This window comes from Apteryx mantelli, chromosome 3, assembly GCF_036417845.1.
Source record: "Apteryx mantelli isolate bAptMan1 chromosome 3, bAptMan1.hap1, whole genome shotgun sequence".
Classification (NCBI taxonomy): domain Eukaryota; kingdom Metazoa; phylum Chordata; class Aves; order Apterygiformes; family Apterygidae; genus Apteryx; species Apteryx mantelli.
Genome location: NC_089980.1, coordinates 51,558,661 through 51,583,112, shown reverse-complemented (window position 1 = coordinate 51,583,112; position 24,452 = coordinate 51,558,661). Strand labels below are relative to the sequence as shown.

Sequence of the window (24,452 nt, the reverse complement as noted above, 5' to 3'; positions counted from 1 at the left end):
CAAATGCAAATGTAACATGTTGCTGATAATTCATTTCCCTTATAATAAATAGTTGACTAAAAGCATGTGACGCACAGAAAGCCTAGATTCTGCACTAGCTACTGAGAGCGCCTTTTCTATTTATCCTCCCCTTCCTTACCTCTATAGTTGTACATAACCTTGTATTTTCTTGAATAATTCCCAAAAGCTTCTAAAACTGCTCTTGTTCAATCCAAAATAGCCTGTTTTTAAAAATAAGAATTAAAAAACTGGGTGGGGTTGTGTTGTTTGTTTTGGTGTTTTTAATACTGGATCTGGTAAACAGAGGAAAGATAAGAGCAACTGGCAGACATATCAAGTCCCAGTTTTGAAATGTCCAAGAAGAGCAACAGTTTCTGCATAGATGTCCCAGTATGAACAGAGAAAACTTAGTTTGGCCAAACTGCTTTAAGGAAGAAGAGAAAAAGTGAATGGTCTGATTTAGAGACTCCAGCCTCAAGCCTGATGTTTAGATTTGGCAACTGTACTCTTGTGCAAGAGCATAGTTCTTTCCTTTCCACTTCACACCCCTGATCTTTTGTGGTACCATTGCAAATTTTCCCTACATTTTAACTCATTCTTTTAGTTTGTTTTAATTTGCTTGCACATTCGGCAAAAAACAATTCTTAGCTGACGGGGAAAAACATTTTTGAATTGTAAAATGAGTATGTGAAAACTATGCTTTGGTTAGTAGTGGGTCGTCATAGAACCAAAAACTTGCAAATTGTTTGGCAGACACCTAAATTCCATATTCTCTATACTCTTCATTATCAAAAAGTTTAAAATTTTTGATCTTTTGTGATCAGTGCTAACCCTGAGTACCATACAAATTGAAAAAGAAAGTTATGATTATGTTTATTTAAGGGTCAGCATCCAGTTGGAATGAGTTCTTCTTCATTCCGTTGAAGATGACTGGTCTCTGTAATCCTGTCTCAGTAGATGAGGTTTTGCCAGACTGATCTGATTTTTAGCACTTTGGTTATATGATAGTTTGCACTAGGTATTTAATCTATATTTACAATAGAAAAACTTGCCATCAAAAAATTCTTATGCCTTAACATTTCAGTCTAAGTTGTTCACTTTGGTTTGGTTCACCCCATTTCAACCAACAAATAATCCTGCAACCAAAATTATATGCCCTCTTGGAACGCCATGTACTTCAACTCATAGTAACAACCAGACGTAAAATTTTGGCAGTTCTTGGGCACTAAAGAGAGATTTTTGCTGCATGATCTATTGGTGCACTTTCCAATAATATCGTAGGGAAATAATTCTAGCTTTGAAAACCTTAAATTATAGAACACAATTTGCCATGTTGAATATACTTTTCACTTTGAAAACATTATAACTCTGGTTCTTGGAGTATCTCTTCAGAATATTCCTAACTACAACACTTTGTTGATGTCCCCTCTCTCTCTCATTCTGGGGGGACCTTTTTTCTTACTGTAGTCTTTAACTACAAATCATGATAACTATTTAAGGAAATAACTTAGCGATATTCAAAACATTCCAGTTGTGACACTTGGTAATACAACCAAGAAAGGTTGTGATATCCTTTAGGATAAAGACATTATAAGTCTATTTATAAAATATTCATAAAGCAATGCGGACTAGGATTTTATTTTTCGTCGTTATAAAATGTCTCAGCTTGACTTTGTCTTGGAAACATGCATGCTGCTCAAAACTGTCTCTTAAATGAACTTTCAGAAAGAAAGAGCTAGAATTTCATTCTGCATAGATTCTCGCTATAGGACAATGGGCCTCAAATTATAGGATATGCCTTCTGGAAGGTAAATATAAGAATTTGTCTGAAACTGTGAAATGATTCCACCCCCCTCCCCCCCAAAAAAGAATAAAATGAAAAAACAGGGAGATTTTTTAAAACCTGTCTTATTTTTGTGTGATGCAACTCTCATCAGGCTAGAAGCAAACTATAGATGACACCGGTTAGCAACTGTGTTCAACAGAAATTGGAGAAGAATTGGTTTTGGAACTCATAAAGGAAATGCTCCCAATCTGTGGCTATGGCTCTTTTTAGACTGCTTCATTCCTTTGCATGTTCTTTCTTGAAATAGTCATTCAGAAGGACACAGTTATGCTGGGAACACAAACCGTTCCTCTTCCGTCCCTTCACTACTTGCCAGGATCCTTTTGTAAAGGGGAACAGAAGGCCTGCAGAGGCAATGAACATGTTCTCTGAGACAGTTCTTTTCCCACAGAAGTATGATTGCTAAAGTCTTAGATTTCTGCATTAAAAAAAAAAAAAGAACACATTTGGGTAAAACAAGGCATATGTCATGTTCAGTAGGATCCACTAGATGCAATTGTCTCATATTGAGAAAAGAAAGGAATATGAAAGAAGCAAACTTTTTGTAAGTCATCCAGATGGATTAAATGATGGTAAAGTCTGTAAATTTTTGCAAAGTAAATACTGTAGCTAACTAGTGTTCTCTGTCCTTGCAAATAGAATTGGATATATTAAGGAGAAGCACTCTATCATTGTAAACTTCCTGCAATATCATGCCAGCAGTGACCTATCTCAGGAAATTAAAAACTTAGAAAAATCTAGGGGTATAAACTTTTTTTGCTCTAATCTTGCACAAAATAAAGCCATGTTTGCAATATATGATGCAGGAACTTATGTTCTAACTGTAGAGCCAATATGTAAAGTTAGAATTGGGTTATCTTACCTTAAAGCAGGTGAATATCAGGAATCATATATAGGCAGATTGTGTTTTCTCATTAGCCTTGGAAATTAAATATGATATAGCAACAATGCATAGAAAGGAAACAAAGTTGTGTAACGCAAGAGATGATAGAAACCCAACAACAGTCTTTACTGCTGGGATCATAGGAACTGCTGAAGGACAGAACATTTGCTCAGGCAGTCAAGGGAAGTCTTAATTTTTGTCGAACATAAATCCAGGATGTGATTAGTGCAAATCGGGTATACTCTGTCTTTTAGATGTTGATGAAACACAATTTCTATGCAGAAGTTTCCAACTTGATGAAAATCTGTCTGTGCTTCTTAACTTTAGAAGTTATTCTTCAGTTTAAACATGATGCAGTTTTCCGGACTTGATTTTTGGTTTAGAAAATCTAATAAGCACTAATATATTTTTTCATGTTTTACAACTCTACTATGTAAATGAATTAAACTTCTTTTACATGAAAGTGATTAAGTGGGATGTTTTCCAAGGTAAGATCCCAATATAATTTAGAGAGCTTGTCTGTTCTTTCTCATATATCCCTAGTAACTGAACTTTGTGATTGATGCACTGGCTTCTGATAGTGTCAGAATTTCTTAGGCCCTGAAGGAAGAATGAGAATGCAAACAGAAATGATAGAAGTGAAGGAAGAAGTGTTTAATTAGAGACTGAAAGACATCATAAAGGTGGTCTACTCAGCCACTAGATGGCAGTTAAGTATTTTTGAATGGATTAGGTAAAGCACTTGTAAGTCATTCTCAGTGGACTCCTGAAGATACCTTCCAGTGAAAAGATATTTACTTATTTTTTTTAGTCAGAAAGTGGTGTGTGGTTAATATATTAACATGTAAAAAGTACTCATTGTGTTTAATCTGATCAAGGTTTAGTAACTGGGTCATCTCTCAAAGCTAATAAAACTGTGTCCTAAGAATATTAACAAAAATCCTAAAACATTAAATTTTTAGAAAGTTTTGTTCTGTCACTTTTGAGTCTATTAAGCCAGCAAGGAGGATGCATTTTGTTGGTAAATAATCTTGAAGAGTTCTAGGTGATCATCTCTGTAGTGGTCATTTAAAAGCTTTACTGTTGTATTACCATCATTTAAATAGAGAGCTTGATTACCCACTGGATATAAAATGCATTTCTTTCACCGTAGCCCTGAATTTCTTCCATTTAGTTCTGACGAGAGAGAGAAGTTTTTTTTTTAAAAAAAAAAAAGGGGGGGGGAGTGCATCTGACATCACTTTTAGTCAATTAGTAGACATACATGGAATACATTACAAATAAAAGTAAATGAAGTAGTCTAATATATCAAGCCTGCATGGTAGCAAAATAAAACTATTTAATCCTCTGAACAATTAGTATTTTGTATTTTTTCCAAAATCCATGATGTTTGGATTGACTTTGATTGTTTTGCTTGAAGGCAGTGTTTGCTTTTTCAAAAGGAGCAATACATCAGTATAATTTCCAGTGAAGATGACAATAGCACATTTTTGCACCCTTCACCCTAGCCACGGTGAGCCTACAGTTTTTGTTTTATTTTGTTTTATTTTAATGATTCTTGATGTTAACTTCAAGATGAAGTTTTATTTGTATGCTGTTTTGAATTTGAGGAGTTCTTTATTCTGTTTTCTCTCTCTGATGTGGCATGCTACCTCAACTACAGCCCTGAAATAACATAAAAATTATAGAATAATGTAGGCTGAATAGCCCCAAGCAAGGCTTAGACATTCGGTCAGGTTCCTCAGGGCTTTGGATATGCAGTAGTGTTAATGTATACTGTCCTGAATTGCATGGCCAGTAGTAAAATCTAAACAATAAAGCTTTCTTCATGATTATTTGCTAAATCTCAGATGTGATATTTTCATAATGGCTTAAGAGGAAAAGGTGTGCTCTAAGAGCACATGTATTTCCTGTAATTTAGTTCTAGTTCAAACACTGAGTATGTGTGGGCATTGGTTAAAATGAAGACAAGAAACTTCTGGTCAAGTTGAGGTGATTAAACCAGTTTCCAGACTTCTCCACATTAGACTTTCATGTGAATATGGCAGAGCAGAATATAAAATTTGTATCTAGTAACAATAAGCATTTTGCATTTTCAGCCATACTTCAGTTATTGATCTGCTGGCCAAAACCTAACATCTTACAGAAGTCAGCCTATTCAGAAAGCCATGTCATGTTATCAAAATGCTGCCATCATCCCACTTTAAATCCTTCTGCTTGCTTTCTGTTCTTAATATTGCCAACTTGAGCATAGATTAAGTGTGGTTTGCCTTCTTTTTTCATGTACTGCATTACTGGGTACTGTTTTCCCTTGCAAAGATCTGACACCCTTAGGAATCATTTTTCCAATTCTGGCTATGCTGTCTACTTAGACAACAGACAGACAAAATTCTCTGTCATTTGGGGGATAACTTCTTTGAAAAGTAGCACCAACTTTCAGTTCATTAATAGTGTTTCAACTGTGTGCCTGAAAATTCTGTGCAATGAAAGTTGATCAGGATTCATAGACTTCCCTTTCTTCCATCATTGATGGGAAAACAAGGAGAAACAAGAGAGTAAAACTGAGAGGGTCTTATTTGTTTTAATCAAAATTACTTGATGATACTTAAAAACTTAGGATAAAGTCTCTCACAGTATAGCCAAACTTCTCGAAAGCTGTTGTATATTACATAGGTTAGCTCTTTTGCTTGTGATTCTGGGCGCTTCTGTGTGTCTTCTCTCTTGCTCTTTTACAGCAGGCTGTCATTTCTCTGAACAAACAGCAGATAGAAATGCATGATATGCATACACTTATGCCAGCAGAATTCAAAATGCAATTTTAAATTGTATTTTTTTTTCTCCTCTTTCCTCCTCCTTACTCTTTTTCACTCCTGAAAATGGGTAAATTGAGTGTGTGTTCATATCACTTATGCATTCCTGGTCAGAGCAAAATACATGCTATTGTTATATTTACTAATTGTTAAAATAAGAATTGCTTTCTTAAATTCTCTAAAACTGAAATTCTGTTGCAGATGAAAATCTATAACCACCAAATAACTTGGTTATTTACATATGAAGTTCCTCTCACCTGTTGGAAAGAAATAAAATCAAAGAGAGCTTTTGTATATTCAGTGTTGCCGTGCTATATTTGGACTAAATAAAATATTTTAAATACTATAGTATATAAGTACCTTCAAAACTACTTAAAAAAAATATCCACTGAAGCGGTATTTGAACTGAAGAGAACAGATGAAGAAATCTTCTTAAGAAATACAAGATAGCAGCGTTAAAAAGTGTGTGTGTGAATGTACATATAAAAGCATAAATTCCATAAAACATGTCTTCAATTCTGGTCATTGAAAGAAAATTTCTTGTGACATTCCTTGCAGGACAACCTGGACTCTTTTGTCAAATTGGCTTAACCAATCTGAGAGACCTCATCCAGACAAAAGTGGGCCATGATCTAAAAATGAAATACTTCTATTATAACTCTCAGTATTAAAAATCAGATGCTACTTTACAGTGGTGCAGATGGTGAGAATTTCCACTGGACCCTGTGTGTAGAAATGAGATCAGAATTAAAAAAAAAAAAAAACAACTCATTTTTATTGGTCTGAAGTACTTAACTTAGAAATATCCAAATTGAAATATTTTTAAACAAAACATAATCATGGTATGTTGCTGTAACTGAGCAAGAATTGAAAAGTAAAGTCAATAAGAATGATATTACGCATGTCTAGTCTTTGGATATGAAAACAGACTAGCCGTTTTAACTTCTATTTACAATCAGATCAGAACATAGTTATCATTAATTTCTTCATTTTAAATTGTCATAAGTAACACCAGTAAGATCGCTTTGGTTATTTTTTCTTTTTCCAAATATTTTAAATACATATTGGTCATTTTTATTTGTTTTTCAGAGCCAGTGGGTATATTGAAAGCCCAAAAGCACAGATAAAAGCTAACTTGCAGATTGCTGTATATCAAATTGCTTTCTATGTTTTGAGTATTCATCTTCCCTTAAGAGAAAAATTATTTTTTTCTAATGCCCATTTTCACTTAACCTCCCAAAACATACAAGTCATCTTTGATTTGATTTGTCATTGATTTTATTTAACATTCTCTCACCAAAATGACGCATCTTTGCTTTTAGTAGAGCCTTCCTACTTTGAAAGAGTTAGAGAAGCTGACTGGCCTCCAGCCCCCAGCCTTCAGCATATTGATGGACACACTTGTGAAGACTGATTCCATTTCCCCAAACTTCTACTGTGAGTAGGAGGCTCATATTTCAGGGCAGTGAAGACTATTTATCCCTCTCTACAAAGATTCAACCTTATTGTGAGTGTTTTTTGCTGCTTGTTTCCTGCTGGAAGCCCTGAAACAAAAGCAACATGTGAATCTCCCATTTTGTGGTCTGGCTGAACTCTTGGATGACAAAGGCAAGCACTCTGTAGAAGTATCAAATGCCAGATGGTTGCTTATCAGGATGTAGGAACGTTCACCTGGAAAATCATTGTCTTTTCTGCTATCCAGGAGTATCAGGAGGAAAAAATGAAAGCTGTTTAGAATGCTCCAGATTTAGATTACGTTATTGTTCTCATTTGGGGCAATAGAATCCTAACCGTTATTTCTAATATAAAAACTAGTATAGCTTCTGCAGACAAAACATACAGAAATAACAATAGAATGAGGTAGTTTAGTGGTTACCTCCCAGGGTGCTGGTCCACTGCAAGCTGAATCAAAAATCAAGAAAAGACCTGGTCTGAAATAAGGTCAGCTCCTTTCTGTAGTATGCCAATGTAGTAATGTTCAAGGTATGTCAGATTTTTTGTTTCATGTTTTAACAGAATGAAATGAGGTGATTTCCTTGGCCTGAATACATAGAAAAACCTACCCAAACCTTTTAGACTTTTAGTTCAAATACTTTAGACCAAACACAGGGAATTGAAGAAAGGAAGTGGTAATGTTGCATGACAGGCATTCCAATAAGCAGTTTAAATATCAAGCAGAAAATAAATTCAGAACATTTTTTATCCCAACTTTTAAAGAAATCCTTGACTCTTAAGCCACCTGCTGCTTATCTGGCTGCTGGCATGGGTAGTTAAGTTTCAATTACGTCTTTATCTGCTGAAAGACTTGAGTGTAGCAGTCATATGATCTACAGCAGAGACAGGAGAAACAGGCAGACCATGATTATAGTCAAAACTAATGAAGATGAACCTCTTTTTTTCCTTTTCCCTTTCTTTTTTCTTTCCTTTTTACTTCTACTCACATTTATGTACTTGCTTTACGCTGTGGTGACTGACAGAAAGAGTAATCCAGTTTCTGGGCTAAATGAAGCTATATGGAAGAGTAAGCCTTTTCTGAAGTCATTATTGATTACTGCTGTACTACTTCATGCTTCTGTAATAATGACTTTTCAAACATGCTAGAAGGGAAACATTCAAGATTTAAGTTTATTTGTTTTTTCTAAAGCAGGTCTAAACACACTTTCTCACCAATCGAACTGCGAAAATACTATTTGTGCAGTCTAAAAGTAGTACTATGTAAGCAGACAGTAGTTATACTTCTGTGTAGCTCCTAGGATGGTCGGTGGTTTTATGAGGTTTTCTTTTATCTTGTATTGTCTCTAGTCTACAAAAACTCTTTTGAGGTTCCTGTTGTAGCACAGTTTGGTGATAACCTAAGGTCATATTTCACCTCAGTTAAGGGCCTTTATAATTTTAGAGAAAACTCTACAAGTTTTCAATCTTTGATGGGCATCTCAAGTTTTCTGACCAAAATGGGAATTGTAATGAACTGGGGTCTTATCTTCTGAAATGTGCTTAGCCTAGAGATAAGGAATTCAACCAACAGTTACGGAACAGAAGCTGTAAGAAGCTGAGTCTGAACAAAAATGTTTTCTTCTGACCTCCAGCTTTAGAAGTTGGCACTCGTAATGCATTCATCTTTGTTCGAAAGTCCGTGCTCCCTGTTGATCGTATGTTTGTTTAGTTGAATTATTTGAATTGCAATAATTATTGATTTCTGCATGTAATGCTTTTTGTCATCTGTGGTGGATATGATGAAACCTCTTAGCTGATTAGACATGTTTTAGCCTGTTATTCACATTTTCATCACCCCCCCAGACAGAATGCAGCAGGAGAGAGAATGGAGATTTCAAGTTTGAATTGCAGCTGATAAACAATGCTTACAAGACTCCTCCACTGTAACAAAAGCGATCAAAATACCTTGGCATACTAGGAGCTAAAGATCCCCAGTGCCAGCTCAGCATAGGCTGATGTGTCACTGTGCCCATTAGCTCATATTCACCAAATAAAGTTTATCAATTCAGGCAAAGCAGAGCACTATACTGCTTCTATTCCAGGGCTTGCTTGTTTAGTGCTAGCTTGCGGAGCTGTGCATCATGTTTCCTTGTGGTTGTAGTAAAACACATGGAACATAGCTTATGCTATTTGAAATATACACACACCCTTTGTCCCCATACATACATCTTTGGTATAATAAAAGCTTCTCAAAAGAGAGTTGACCTAGTAGTTTGAGGATGAAACCAGTATCCAATACTAATCCTGCTGCTTCAGCAGTTTTCCCTGAAGCCCTAGGCAAGTTGGCCAGCTTTTGACTTTACCTCTACTACTGTAAAACTAAAATGCTCCGATGGGCTTTGTAGTTTAAGTGAAATGTGAAAAATAATTAGATGCTGTTTTGTTAAACTTTTAATGCAAATCAAGCGTTCATCAATACTTCTTATTTGACAATATCTGTAGCATTGGAAATGCTTGCTAAAATGTCATATTTCCTTTTCCTAAGCTTGATTTGCAGTCATAAGAAACAGCTTTGAAAACAGGTTAACTTGAGAGAGAGAGAGGAATCTGAAGAGATATCACATTCTTCTGACTGAAAGGATTAAAATCCTTACAGTGGCACTACTTTGTGCCATTGTGTGAGCATAAACGCTCAAGGGTTTATTTTCACTTTGCCTGGAAAATAAGTTTTTATTAACAGAATGGTTGGAAAGGGTACCCTTCTAAGTAACTGGACACTGCTAGTACCAGATGCTGCTGTATTGGAGGACCTGAGGGGTCTCTATTTTCCATCTTAGTCTTGTTTAAGTGTGTGCTTCTATTTCATGTGCATATTTGCAATCAGGTAGCAGCACAGCCTCTCATTTATGAGTTGTACTGTACGGGAACTCATAGGTTAATGTTTTGAAAGAAAAAAAAAAAAGTATAGGCCTATCGTCTAAATATGAATTACACCCAGAGAGGAAATTTCATGACATTAAGTGACAAATTGCTGGAAATGATCAAATTGCTGATGCTGTTGGCTTATAACAGTAAGAGGCATTAACTTCTAAAACTAAACTATCATGTGTCTTTATCCACTGTTCCAAAATTACCTTTAAGAACTACCATTCTATTTATTTTCGGAAGACAAAGACATACTACTACTATTCATAAAGTATATAGGTAAATGCAAGTTCATATATGTATATTGGCTAGGGCTAACTTTCACAGATGTATGCTGTTTTTCTACCTGGAAATTTAGTCATGGAAGGATCTGAAGGCTTCAGACACTTGTTTGAGAAACCAAGACATCAGACAGACTCATTAGAGGAGGTAGCTGCAGTCTGAACTTTTAGATGTTTGAAGATCCTGGATGTGTTCTACCTACATAGATCAGCTGTATGCTGGACATCTGATGTGCATATATGGTAAACATGGCAAGGTTTGAATGAGTTGAATGTACTGTACAGGCCTTTTGTACATGTGCATCCTCCATGTGGTAAAGCCAGTATTCCTGGATGTATCTGATATTGTACGTACACAGGTCTATCTGTGCAACACAAACACAGCCAACAGTCCCAGATGCATCCAACTTACTGCACATGGAACACGTGCAACTTGTTTAAGAAATGCTGATCACCATTCTATAACCATACACCTTTAGATCTTTTTTCCTATCAATGACTCTCAAACTCAAGTCACCCAGATAAAGCAAGGGTTAAGCTTCCACATTTCTTTCTTTCTTTACAGAAAGAAGACTGTTCCACAGTACCTGGGTCCTGGGTAAGAACTCTAGGCAAGACAGAGTTCCCTCATATCTCTTTTAAACCCTGTAGGCTTCTGCTGTGGAGTTGTCCTTTGGATTAAAAATGAACTTTTTTTTTTTTTTTTTAAGGGGGTCTTCTGGTTCTTGGGAACAGCTTTTGACCATGTATGGAAAATAATGTCTTCCTTTCCTTACTTTTCTGAGCAAACTGTCTGATTTTCATGTCTGATCAGCCATATTCTTTTTTTTTTTTTTCCCCATCCATCCATCTGTCCATCCATCCATCCCTCTTTGGTAAGGGTAGTAGAAACTTTGTGGCTTATGTTTGTTTGATACAAACCTTTCTGATTTAGGGAAAGACTTCAAACTTCTTGCTGGGGAAAAGGCAGAAATCTAATGAGACTTTAGGCTGAGGGCATCTTAAAAGGCAAAATGAAAAATATCTCAGTTTATCTGAAATATAATTATTGAAGCATATAAATACTGCCCCCTCCCCCTAATAGATTTAAAGCATGCAAGTTCCTCTGGATAAATATTTCAACATTCAGAGCAAAGTCTCATCTGTTCATAAGGTGCCGTCACTGAAAAAACATAGATTGGTGATTCTTAGGCAACAACACAATAGCAAATTTACCAACCACCTTGTTTGAAATTATGCAATGCCATGTCTCAAGGACAGCAGAAATATAGCCTCTTAGGGCATGGAGCAAAAGGTCACTTTCATTCATCAGGACATTTTTGTTTATTCTCTGCAATTTCTTAATCATGTCACTTGTTTGCCCGTTTATTTAAATTTTTAAAATACTTCTTCTCTTGTAATAAGTTTAATGGTCTGCAGGGTGAATTCTCATGTATAACATTGAATTCTAGGTTTTTTCTGTAGTTCAGGTAGAATTTCAAGATTCAAGGATTACCTTTTGTTCTTGTGTAAAATTGAATCCAATCTCCTGAATAAACGAATTTTTAAAGCAGTGAACTGTTCTTCTGAGATCAGCCATCGTGAAGGTAAATCTCTTTGGAGCCATTTAATATTGTGTCTAATTCTATTGACTTCACTTTGTTTGTGGCAGGAATTAATTTTCCAATTCAGATAGAACTGGGAAGCTATAACTTTCATAAAGCCCTTGGTAAATTGTTCTTTTAATGTAAAATGGGAGCTTAGGAGAGTTACAGTCTGGGAAAATTGTGTTTGTTCTCAAATAACTGAAGGCTGACTTGTGGGCTTAATAATCTTAGGAGCACATTTCCTTTGATATCGTTCCCTTTTGAAGTATTGATAGGCCTTATATTATTGTATTTGCAGAAGACTGGTGGAGCAGCTGAACTTTAAGGATAATAGAATATTCACTTTCTCTTTGTAAGAGATCTTATGCTAAGTATTAAATATGTTTGTCCTTTATAATCAAGTTCTTCAGCAAAACTGTTGCTACTACGAAGTACTGAGTTATTACAGGAAACTAAGTGTATTGACTAAAAGCAGCATGAATAGTCTGTAATGGAAACATCTTTTCAGTCTTTTTTTACTTGTTATAATGTCATATTGTTTGTTAATAAGTCAGCTTTGTTCAGTCCTTCACCACTCATCCAAACTCTTTTATAAGGTTCCTCCAACTGCTTTACATTCCTCTTCAAAGTTTGGTACAGAGACCTAGACGTTTGTAAGGAGGCCTACTTATAATCCATAACTTTGGTTTCAGACCGCCATTCCAGAAAGTTCAGACAATGCAGAGGACTGTGAATTTTGATGAGGGTGTTTCAGAATCAAGTAATTGGTTTGCATGTGGGAGTTACTGTTTTACTTCTGGAATTGCTTAGGAAAGCTGGAAAACTCTAAGATAAAAATGAAATTGAAATTTTATGTTTGAAAACCAGTTCTGTGCAGGAACAATTTTGTAAGTATTAATGAACATATATTTTATTAATAGTCCCCAGCTGGAAGTTACAAGTTAATTTTACAGAAAGAAAATTGACTTTTAAATGTTTTGTATATCAAAGGATGAGACGAAAAAGGTCTTCATGAAACAAACCAAGGCAATTAGTATTAGTCAGGTATTGTATGTTTCTTTGGAGGCTGCTTTAGAAAGCTTGTAAAATCTGAATATTTGAAAGATTCAATATGAAGCAAGCCTACAATCTCATCTGTGAAGTTTATCATTTTATAAGAGGAAACAAAAAGGCACAGTGGTTATGGCATTGACTTGTCATAACCACTTGAGAAACCTGTTTCATGATAAAGAATTCTTATGATTAAATGCTTGAAGTGGTGATATTGGTGACCAAAATTCCAAATTTAAAAAAATCATAAAAAAGTAAATGCATGTAAGAATAAAAAAAAAAGTTCAACTTTGGCAAGTTCTTTATTGAAAGACTTTGTATTATAAGGTCATGTCTGCTCTATCTCCTGCTCAGCTCTCCCGAATAAGCACAAATGGCTATTTTTGGACTAAAAAATTTTGGTTTCCCTTGGTACCTTTTGATAAACCACATACCCAATACATTGAGTATAGTTTGGTACTGATATTTATTTAAGAATGTAGGAATTCCTGGGCTGTCTAAGACTAATGTTTTTTCTATTCATTCTACAGCAGACAGAATCAGATGCTTCAGAAAAAGATATAAAAAATGTGAAAACTGTCTATTACAGAATAACCATCCCACAAAGGAAGCTTTTCTAACATTACTCATAGGCAAACAGTGTGTCACTTGTCAGGGAGTTTCAGATCTTAGGTGGGAGGAAAGTTCTCTTAGTGTTGTCTTATTTCTTCCCTTCCCAAGTGTGTTGGCTGGAGAAAAGCATACTTAGTCTGTTCTGGATAGCTGTTTTCAAAAAGTGAGCATTCATAATGTTCTGCCTTTGTAATCTGTATTGTATTATTAAGGTATATATTGAAATTTAGCTTTCAACAATATGCTGAGCTGTTATGCATAGTGCATCATTCTAAAGAAACACTTAACATTAATTCAGTTTTGATAACTGAAAATATGCAGTGCCCTTCCTGCCTCCGTATCAGCACATCCATGCACGCGCACACACACTTTTGTGGTACTTGTATTCAGTGGTTGATTGTTTTCTTGATCAGTGTGTTTGGAGGGAGAGAGGGGTTGTTGCTGATTTTTGGTTTTGACAGAAGATCATCACAGTCCAAAGAGTGCTCGAATTGAGGAAAATAGTACAATGCTGAAGCAAGTCATTTTCCTAAACTCTCTTCTTCCATTGTAAGATACAATTAGCTAAAATGATATCCCTGTTTTTAAAGGCTTGTCGTAACTGTCTTCTTTCTGAACCTATGGAATACCAATATTTTTGATCTAAGTTTCATTTTTTTAATATAGTAACAAATGTTATCTGTTGTTGTGCTTATTATATTTTTTATTATTATTATTTTAAGGATGATTTTGAGGTGAAATCCGAGGAGCGTGCCAGTGTCATCCAACAGCTTGAACAAACAATTGAGGATCTGAGGACCAAAATTGCAGAACTAGAGAAACAATTCCCTGCTACAGAAGTACAGACTGCTGTGAGGGAGCAGGAAAATGAGCACAGACTCCCAGTCTGCAGGGAACTCAGTAGTGTGACTCTTCAAACAAACGGAGAGGAGGTTGTATTCAGAACTGTGTCACAAGCAAGATCTGTACAAACATCACCAACAGAAGATTATTTAACACACACAATGCCTTCAGCCAGTGCACTGCCACAGCCACCCTCACCACCATCCTTGGAAGGGAGCAAAAGTGAAGGGCCAACTCAGCAATTGCCAACTCTGGAACTACAGCCCACGTTTTGTTCTGAAATCTCCTTAATTCTGTCACCGAAACTAATCTCGGTGCCGCTGGATGCAAGCCAATCGGTACAAAGTACATCACAGTCACCTCTTCCAGAACCCAAAGTTAATTTGTCCCTTGCATTTGAAGGAGAGACTGGACTGCCAGCTCCCCATCAGCCTCTAAGTACTAGAAATGTGACTTGTAGTGAATGTCCCCCCTCTGTGCCACCAGAGCCCTCTTGTAGCATTGTCCCATCACTGCCAGCCCCCACCCTGGCTGCTCCTGCACCCATGACAGGAAGACCACCCCCACCACCCCTGCCCGGTTCAGGACTCCCTCTGCATCTCGCTGGCCCAGCAATGCCACACCTGGACCACTCTTTGCCAGGCGTCATGATGCCGCCTCCTCCTCCACCTTTGCCAGGTGGGGAGATACTGATGCTGCCTCCAGCCCCTCCTCTTCCAGGTGCTGGAGTCCTACCACCACCTCCACCACCACCTCTGCCCAGTGGAGGTATCCCACCTCCCCCCCCACCACCACCTTTACCTGGGACCAGTGTCCCTCCCCCACCTCCTACTCTGCCTGGCCTGGGAGTGCCACCCCCACCCGCAGCACCACCTCTGCCTGGAGCAGGAGTGCCACCACTTCCCCCACCTCTACGCGGAGGGAGCATTCCCCCCCCTCCTCCTTCCCCTTCTCTGCCACCACCTCTGCCTGGTGCAGGTTTCCCTCCACCGCCACCTCCTCCACCTCTGCCTGGTGCAGGTTTCCCTCCACCGCCACCTCCTCCACCTCTGCCTGGTGCAGGTGTCCCTCCACCACCACCTCTGCCTGGTGCAGGTGTCCCCCCTCCTCCTCCACTGCCACCACCTCTGCCTGGTGCAGGTGTTCCTCCACCACCACCTCTGCCTGGCCTGGGAATGCCACCCCCAGCCCCACCGCCTTTGCCTGGAGCTGCGCCACCCCCTCCACCACCAACTCAGAGCAGCACCTACCCAGCAGTCCCACAAGTCTGTGGGTTTCTTCCTCCTCTGTTACCATCTGGTTTATTTGCAATGGGGGTGAATCAGGAGAAAGGGAGCAGGAAACACGTGATAGAGCCTTCTCGACCGATGAAGCCTCTTTATTGGACAAGAATTCAGCTCCACAGTAGAAGGTAAATTATATAATTGCAGAGAGGATGTTGTTTCACTTTGTGACTGCCATGATAGTGTGGTATGTTATTAGCAAAAGGCTTTATTTCCTACTGCATAGGCTTTTGAAAGAAACTCAGTGCAAGCAGAATTTTATTTGTAGTTGGGTATTTAAATAGGGTGTCCGCTATATTTAAAGCACAGAAACTGAGTGAGTAACCTTATTTACACATGAAAACTCTTTGGAGATATGTTTTCAGCTGTCCTTAGGGGCTACATATCATGTGTTAATCAGAAATCCCAGTGTGATTGCATGCCACTAAGTATTTTGTGAATTCGTTTTTAAATGTCACACTTGTGCTTCCCCCCCACCTTCAAGGTAGATTTGGTCTCTCCCTCTGGAGTAGCTTGCAAGTTTTGGTAGTCTTTTCTCTTTAGATGAGTGTATGCTGAACACTCTTATCTTCCTCCTTCCATTGTTCAGTGACCTAGAAATCCTTTTTTTCTGCACCTCAGACATTCAGCAGCTAGATTGAAACTGTGATTTTTCTGTGTGGTGGCATCAAGCTGTTCCTTTAGCACTTACTGGCTGATATGTCTCTGAAATACTTGGATTTGGTTGTTAATGCTTATTTTTGTTTGTAAAATATCACTGTTGCTCATAGAAAGATGTTTCTGTATGTTTTCTTTATGTTTCTGAGTACTGATTGTCCAACCCTTCTGCTTTGTTATTTAATGATGGATTATTTCTTTCTTTTCAAGTTTTTCTTGCCACTGTCGCACGAGCTCTCTGCAGATAACTGTCCATTTCTACACTTCTTTGTGTGCATGTGTGTATGTTTTATAGACTATATACAGCCTATTTATATTCCTCTGTATGTAAAGTGGGTGAATGTAAGTGAGTCTGACCATCAGTATACGTGAACAAACAAGCAAACAAGAAAGTATGGGAGAAAATCAACAGCATGTCTTATCAAAATACTGCTAGTAGAAGTTAGGCAATCACTTGTAAATTGCTGCTATTTTATTTTCTTTATTCCATCATTTATGACTACTTAGTTTGACATTGCCCTACATAGGTCTTTTGCTTAACTTTAGAGATTCTAGTGCTTCACTTGTGTGGGAAAAAATTGAAGAACCTTCCATAGATTATCATGAGTTTGAAGAACTGTTTTCTAAAACAGCTGTTAAAGAGAGGAAGAAACCCATTTCGGACACCATTACAAAAACAAAGACTAAACAAGTGAGTACTCATTTAATTTCAGATCTTTTCTTGGCTGGCATTTACATAAAGACAGATTTTTGCATGAAGCTGAGATGAATTTTGTCTGGTGTGAAATTGTTACCATATATATACACTATGTAGAAATACAAGAAAAGGAGAGAATGTAGGATGGGTTTCAAAGCCAGATGTGTTAAAGATTTTTTTTTTAATTGCTTTTCAAGTTATGTATTAATTCTTCAAAAATCTTTGCTTTGTCTACTTTAAAATTTGCCAGAGTGAAAACAAAATGACTGGGTACAAATATCATGCTTTTGATACTGACTGCATGTGTCCAATAAGTAGTACATAAATTATTCTGAGGAATTTTGTAAAGTAAATCGTGAAAGAGACAGGTATAAATTACCATGGTTTCCCAGAAAAACAGCATTTAAGAATCTATCCCCTAATGTTATATGCTATGATTTTTCCCAAATCAAAAATATAGTGGGACTCTTCAGAATCTCCATGCAGTAGCTCTGATGTTTGAGTATAAGCTTTACACCCAGGAGTTCTGGAGAAATTTTTTTTCACCACGTGACTTATCTTTTGGTCAGCGATGTAAACATGCAGGCTGTGCTGGCAGCCAGGTGCGAGCAACAGAACTGGTAGTGAAGTTAGGCTTATTTTCCTAGGGTGCTGGAGGACCTTCCTCTGGATGGGTGAGAAGCACAATGCTGCCACACTCATATAAGTGTGTCGTATCCCTGTATGCTGTACTAGGTTGTACTAACTGGGGTGGGAGGAAAGGTAGCAGTGTACTGCCACTACCTCACTGTCCTGCAATAGATCTGTAAAGTACAAGACCTTTGCTTTTGCTCTCTCCTTCCACAAAAAGCCTGTTTTTTATGGTTATCCTTCACTGAAATAATATGATAGCTCTTTAAGTAAACAAAGGAGAGCAAAAGTCTACCTGCTGCTTTGCTCGTGAACTGTCAGTCCATTCACATTTTATGAGGTTTGGTGATGCAAATCTCTGGACACGATGGAAATTATGACTATTTAATTATATGGCATAAACAGTGGTTAACTGAGAACAGATAGCAATTGTGAATAAATATTGGATGCGGGTTTTAATATTAGCAGTTGTTTTTTTTTTTTTTTTGTAATGACAGAAAAAACTATTGTCAATAAATAAATAAAACTGGATAAAAGTAAATGAAAATGGCTGATCCTAACTGTTTTGGAAAGAACAAGCTGTTTGTCGCAGAAATTTCCACACAGAGGTTTAAGGCAATCTAAGTAGGTGCCGTAATTTAGAACAAACATTCCTGTGGGCCACCTAAATTGGCATAATAGAATCTCTTGTGTGTTTCCCTTGCTCTGTTTATCAAATAAACATGCTGCTCTCCAAAACAGAGAGAAATTGCCTGATGGGGAAGTCCGATTTGTTAGTATGCAGGGGGAAAAAAGGCCAGCCAAACAGATAACCAAATGTGTTGTTTATAGTACAAAAAACCAACACAGGCTTTCATTAGAACTACAGTTTGAGCTAGCATTGGTTGCAGATGTCAAGCTAGATGTTCATATGTATGATTAGAGTTTGGGTTCTTCATAGCATTAACGTGAGACAAATGAAGCAGAAGAGCTTCAGAAATATATTCTATGTACACACTCTCGGTAGTGTTGGAATGCAGGCCTTCGTTTTTGAAATTCTCTTCATTTATACCACAGTAAACACTTGGATAATGAAGTCCATCCGTGTTTAGCAGAAGAAACAGTTATTTTGAGAAAGTATGGCTGTAACTCCACAAGTATGTTTTTATAGGAAGCACCAAGTGCTGTTTAAGTGGTTACTGACTTACGTGCACTCTGTGATAGTTATGGGTGTTGTAAAGATCTTAGAAATGGTGTTTCTGTAGTGATTTTTATGGGAATATGTTATGCAAAGCAGATGTGCTCTGTCACCTGTTGAGCTACAGAAGAGCATTGTACAGAATACAACCAGGATGTGCAAAGCTTACTGGACTTACTTCCAGAAAAGTTCTAGTTTGGTGATTGCTTTTCCTCCTTACTTTGGGGCGCATGCATGATAAGCAAATGTATTGCTAATATGTGTTGGATGTAAAATACTAGCTAAACTGGAAGTAGTTGTGAAGAAAAATTGCCCAGATAACTTTCAAATGCATAAAATATTTGGTGCGCTATGTAAACATCTGATTTTAATAAAACAATGTTTTTGTTGTAAGCTGAAATAAAAATATATTTACAAAGGAGGCCACATCAGGAAAGAAACACTCTTGCTAATCTGAACAAAGATTCAATAGTCTTGGGGGTGCTGTAGTTGGTTAAAGATTATTTTGGAGTAAACTGCTGTTCTGTACACATCACTATTTATGCTATATGCCATATGTTTTCTTCTATGTGTGTATATATAAATATATATGTTTGTATGACATAATCATTTGTAAACAGTACCCCTTTTTCAAGCCATAATATTATCTGTATAGTTGCTTTATTAAGTTAGAGTTAATTTCACCCTACGCATGTATTGTTTCCAAGTATTTTTTTTCTTACTATGATCATCTGCAAATAATTTAAGAATATATATCTATAAATTCAGAGGCTGACAATATTAAATCAGTAATTCTTAAAAAAAGTGAATGTTATACCTACCACTGAATGAAGGCCACATCACAATCCATTATAGAACTTTAAAGAAAGCAGAAAAATGAAAAGTTAATATTTATTTGTGAATGCAGCTGATCTTTTTTGCTTATTGTCTCACATTTGGTGCTATAACAAAAAGCTGTGAATTATTTTACTCTGATAATACATATATGTCAAATTCTCAGCTGCTGTAAATGTGTGCAGGCTCACTCAATGAGAATGCCTACTTAATCTTTAAAGAGAGACCTTTACAGGTTATATTATAGGTGGTGCAGCCATTGCTACCTATTAACGTTGTCTGGCTTTTATTACAAGTCACTGTTCTTATAATTTTGCCTAAAGTTAGTCCTTTAGGCTGCTTTTTTTTTTTTTCCCCCCCACATTGGGTGTCTCCTTCATTTTGCTAATGAAAGAAAACAAAGCCCATTTTTGCTCATGTCCACATAGTTTCAAACAGAGACTTGAAATATGGAAAAAATATATCAGATATGTGTCTTTTGTTAGTTGTTAATTAATTTTCTTAGTTAATCATTCCTTAAATTTGGCCACTCTACAAGCTATTTTAAAACTCGGTTCATGTTGCTCAGGAGGGACTTCAGGTATAATTCTGAAGATTTTTCCTAACCTTGTACTGGCAGGTTGGAAAATAAAGACCAAGACGAGAGAGGCAAAGGAAGACTAAGATGAATAACTGAGGAGGGAGTGAAGAACTGAGGAGATCTGAGAAATGGGAATATAGAACATAATAGGTCTGATTCTGTTTTACCTCTCATTCTATCTGAAGCAATTCCTCTCAGATACTGGTTGTAAACCGGGGGAACTCTTGACTTGGGGAGGTCCTGTGAGCAAAGAGTATACTTTGTCAAACCTCTAGTGTTTGATCCAAGCAAAGGATGACACCTTGTTTTGGAGCATCTAATTCAACCATGCCATATAGTTACAATACTGATTTTAATTACATGGCTGGATAGTATTTTCAATAGGGTCCATTCCATACCCAGCATGGACTGTGCAGAATGAGCACTGTTCAAAACGATGAACTGTGGTTACTTAATAAATTAAGCTGTTAATGTGAGTAAAAACACTTTATCATTTGCTGCAGCAGTTAAAAAGCATGTAGTTAGTGAAGCAGGAAGAAAAAGGATAGTCAGATGATTAAGGCCACCTACTACAGAATGATGGTAAATGCAACATTAAAAATTTTCTTGACATGGGGAATATTGGCCAGTGTGCACAGAATGGGTTCAGTGGAAAAACAGTGTATGTAATCAGAAAATCTTGATACCACCATCAGCCTAATAGGTATATAGAAGGGACTGAAATGAGTTGCATAGATTGATTTCTTAACTTTTGAATAGTCATCTTGGAAGCCTTACTGATGATCATTTGACCATATTTTTGGAAAATAATATAGATGCAACTGCAATAAACTTTTCAAGAGCAGAGCATGTGTTTATAATCTGTCATGTAAACTCAAGAAAAATGTTACAGATATTCTCATATGGAAAGTCCACTATTAATCTATTGACATTAAGATTTTAATCTCCCCCTTCCACCCCAGAAAATAAATAATAAGTTACTTAAGTTTCACTCTATTTCAAAAGCTTTAGATGTAAACAAGATGTATCAATAAGAGTATTTAGTTAATGATTTCAGCATTTTTGAATTTTTAAGTTGAACACGAAGAAGCTATGGTAATAGAATACCCCTAGAAATAAAATGCCACATAAAAAAAAGTATAAATTGGTAAATAAGGTAAATGCCATATTGAGTTAGTAGATAAAAGTTTACTCATGTATATTCATTAAGAAGGAATGGCATCAAGAGAAAAACAATTTTCTGAAAAGGAGGATTAGTTCCCTCTGCAAATAGTTGAGGGACTGTCTTAAGGAGCTTTTGGTATCCACATTTATTTATTTATTAACTATATCAATGGCACCACTATCTGTGGTGATTTTATGCCCTCTCCAGAGGTACCTTTGAGGTTCTGCTGCCCCCAAATATAGGAGTCTTGGAAAGACTTGTGTGATGTGTCACTCTTATTTATTCAAGCAAGTGATTTAATAAAGTCATGAAGTTATTTATGAAATTAAATGATAGTTCTTTTGTTCAGTTTGTAAAGATAATTTCTTTTATTATATGCAGTATGCATGCAATCTCTTTTTTTTTCTCTCATTCTCTTCTTTATATGAATTATTGCATTTTTTGTATTATCTGTAAAGTTCTCTTTGTTGCAAACACAATTTTACCTGACTGCATCTATGTATCAAATATCTTGATCTGGTCAGGCTTCCCAGGTTGATGTCCTCAATTAACCACATGCCTTTCTCATTCTTGTTTCCTCTTACTGCTCTCTTTTCTTTGGATCATATATTTGCAAGCTGAAGAACCAAAGTGTGTGCTTGGCATCAGACAATCTTGCAAATTCATCTTGTGATCTAAGAAACTGCGTGGGTTTCTCTCTTTTATATGCATCCTCACTAATATTGAAAGATTCTGCTGACCATACTCTTGTGGCCTATTCTAACTGCTGCTGTTTAAAAGCTTACAGATTCTGTATCAACAAGAAAGATTATGTCCGTTCCTTAACACAGGGGCCATGTAGGGTGTCTGATAATGGCTTCATTGTGTTTGCCTATGCACTGAAAAACCTTTGTAGGAGAAAGTCTTACTGAAAGTCTGCTCAGACAAAGGGAAAATGGGCTTTGGGTTAAAGTGAGTGAGCTGCAGCTGTTTTGTGAGATTGAAAGCTGCATATCTAAAAAGCATAACCCAGATCTGGAATCGCAGCAGAAAGATAGCTGCCACCTTGAGCTGGGTTCAGTAAGAATTGCATTTCTTGCTACACTTTAAACCATCCAGTTGAGCCATCTTAGTCACTGCCATCTTTCCAGGGAGATCTGGGGGCTCACATTTCCACAGGCTGTAGTTCTACATCTTTCAAATACTTTCTTCCCCATCCTTCCCCTGGATAGCTGGGAGGACTGTGCTGCTGCTCTCTAACTCTCTTTCCCAGTGCAGTGCCTCAGTGCACTGGACATTGTATCAGTAGATGCCATCAAAGGAAGAAGAAAGGCAGAAAATAAGGAGATAGCAATACTTTCTCCAGTTTTTCTGCCCACCTTGATTCTGCTAAGGAGGGGAGAAGTAAAACTTTTTAGTGCAGTAGCTTTAAAATTTGATCAAGCAAACTCAAATTTCCGACTTAAATGTGCCTATGGAAAGAATGTTTTTCCCCTAAGAAGTTGAGCTTAGTCCAATGGATATCAGCCATAAATTAGAGGTTAATGCAGTGATCATGATGGGTTAATAAAAACACAATGTGTGTATTTTTTAAAAATGTGATTGTGCTTGTATTTCTATCAGATTCTAACTGATCTACAAGTAAAACAGATTTTTAGCATGAGCGTGCAAATCAAGTTATTTAAATCAAGTTATTTTATTTGTAGTGAAGTATAAAAATCTTTTAAATTAGAGAAATACTGATTTTGCTGATGATGAATTAGAATACAGATTTTTCCTTACAGCTATATTTTGGCTCTTAATACTGACTTCAGTACAAAGAGCAACAATAAAAAAATTGTTATAATGAAAACAAAAGAAGCTGTAATTGAAAGGATTCATTGGGAGTGGATACAGTGAATGATGTACTTCTGACTGTAACTGTATGTCTTCCTTTAAAAGTGAGAACACTAAAGCTTTTACTGTTGGGTTTTTTTGTTTATTTTCAAGGGCATAATAGCATGTCTCCCACCAGATATCAGATTGGGTTTTCTGCTTTCTTTTTTTCATTCTTCCATTTCACTCTCTCATCTTGATGTGGTAACTTTTATAAAATTATTTAAGAATGTTAATTTGAAATATATTGTGGCATGCAATATATTTTGCAAGAGTTTGCAAAAGATGTGTGTAATTGCATACCTAATTAGAGAACACAATGACAAGATTGTTGATAGCAGTTTGGCTGACCACCTGTAAAAATCAACAGCTGAGTGCATTGCAAGCTACACATGAAAATTGTGACTTTTATGTCCAATTTTTAAGGAAATTTTAGCTTGTTGGGGTTTTGTTTTTTAAAAGTAGTAGTATTTGAACCCACATTTGCGTTACTAACCCACAGAGACATTTTGACAATTACCAACATAAGGGCTATGAATATAGAAACTAACCTTTAGGTAGCCTGGTCCTTTAGTTTAGGAAAAAAGGAATAACTATTGGTACATAACTATGGTACATAACAATGTGCTAAACGGTCAAAGAAGAGCTTTAGGAATAAAAAAATAAAATCCTTGTAATATATTTTTAAGCTAAGGAATTTAAACTTTGTTATTTATCTTCATCCCCCACTCCAGTCCTTGAAATTAGAAGACTGTGATTATTTTTAGTGAGAGGAACATTCTACTCTATTGTTCAGTCTTCTGTTGAGGAACACAATGCTTATTTTACTTATTACTGTATATCTGAATCTAAGCAATCTGAATAATTTTTCATCTAATGTCATAACAGAGGAATATTAACTGGGGCAACAATCTGGTAGTAAAGGACTCCTTCTATGGTAACAGTTTTATGGTATTTTAGTGATAAAACAACATAAAAGGACATGAACTATTTCTTATCCATAGGGTTGAAAGCTTTATTTATGAAAGCAGAGTAGGGGGATAGATGGAAAGAATGAAAGATAAATGAAAAGTTTAATCTTGACCCTCAAGCATAAAGCAGCAGCATCCACAGACTGGCAGATATGGCTGCTGGCTGTGCTAATTTGCATTGCATGACACCAAGTTGCATTTAGAAATGTATGATGAAAAGAGTTTTGAAACCTTAAGTGTCTCTCTGTATAGTATGTGAATCTTTAACTGGGAAAGTAACCAGTTAGTTTACAGAATGAATTTCAGGTTTGGCTGGTTTAGGTGAGGGGGTGTT

General features: G+C 36.6%; 1 protein-coding gene across 1 annotated transcript in view; it reads left to right on the top strand.

The window, feature by feature from the left end:
- The window catches only part of FMN2 (formin 2), a 173,744-nt gene that overhangs the window by 42,130 nt on the left and 107,162 nt on the right, over positions 1-24,452 (top strand). The window contains exons 5-6 of the mRNA XM_067294571.1: positions 14,150-15,681; positions 16,757-16,901. Coding sequence (XP_067150672.1) covers positions 14,150-15,681; positions 16,757-16,901 — 1,677 coding nt within the window. The remainder of the gene's footprint in view (positions 1-14,149; positions 15,682-16,756; positions 16,902-24,452) is intronic.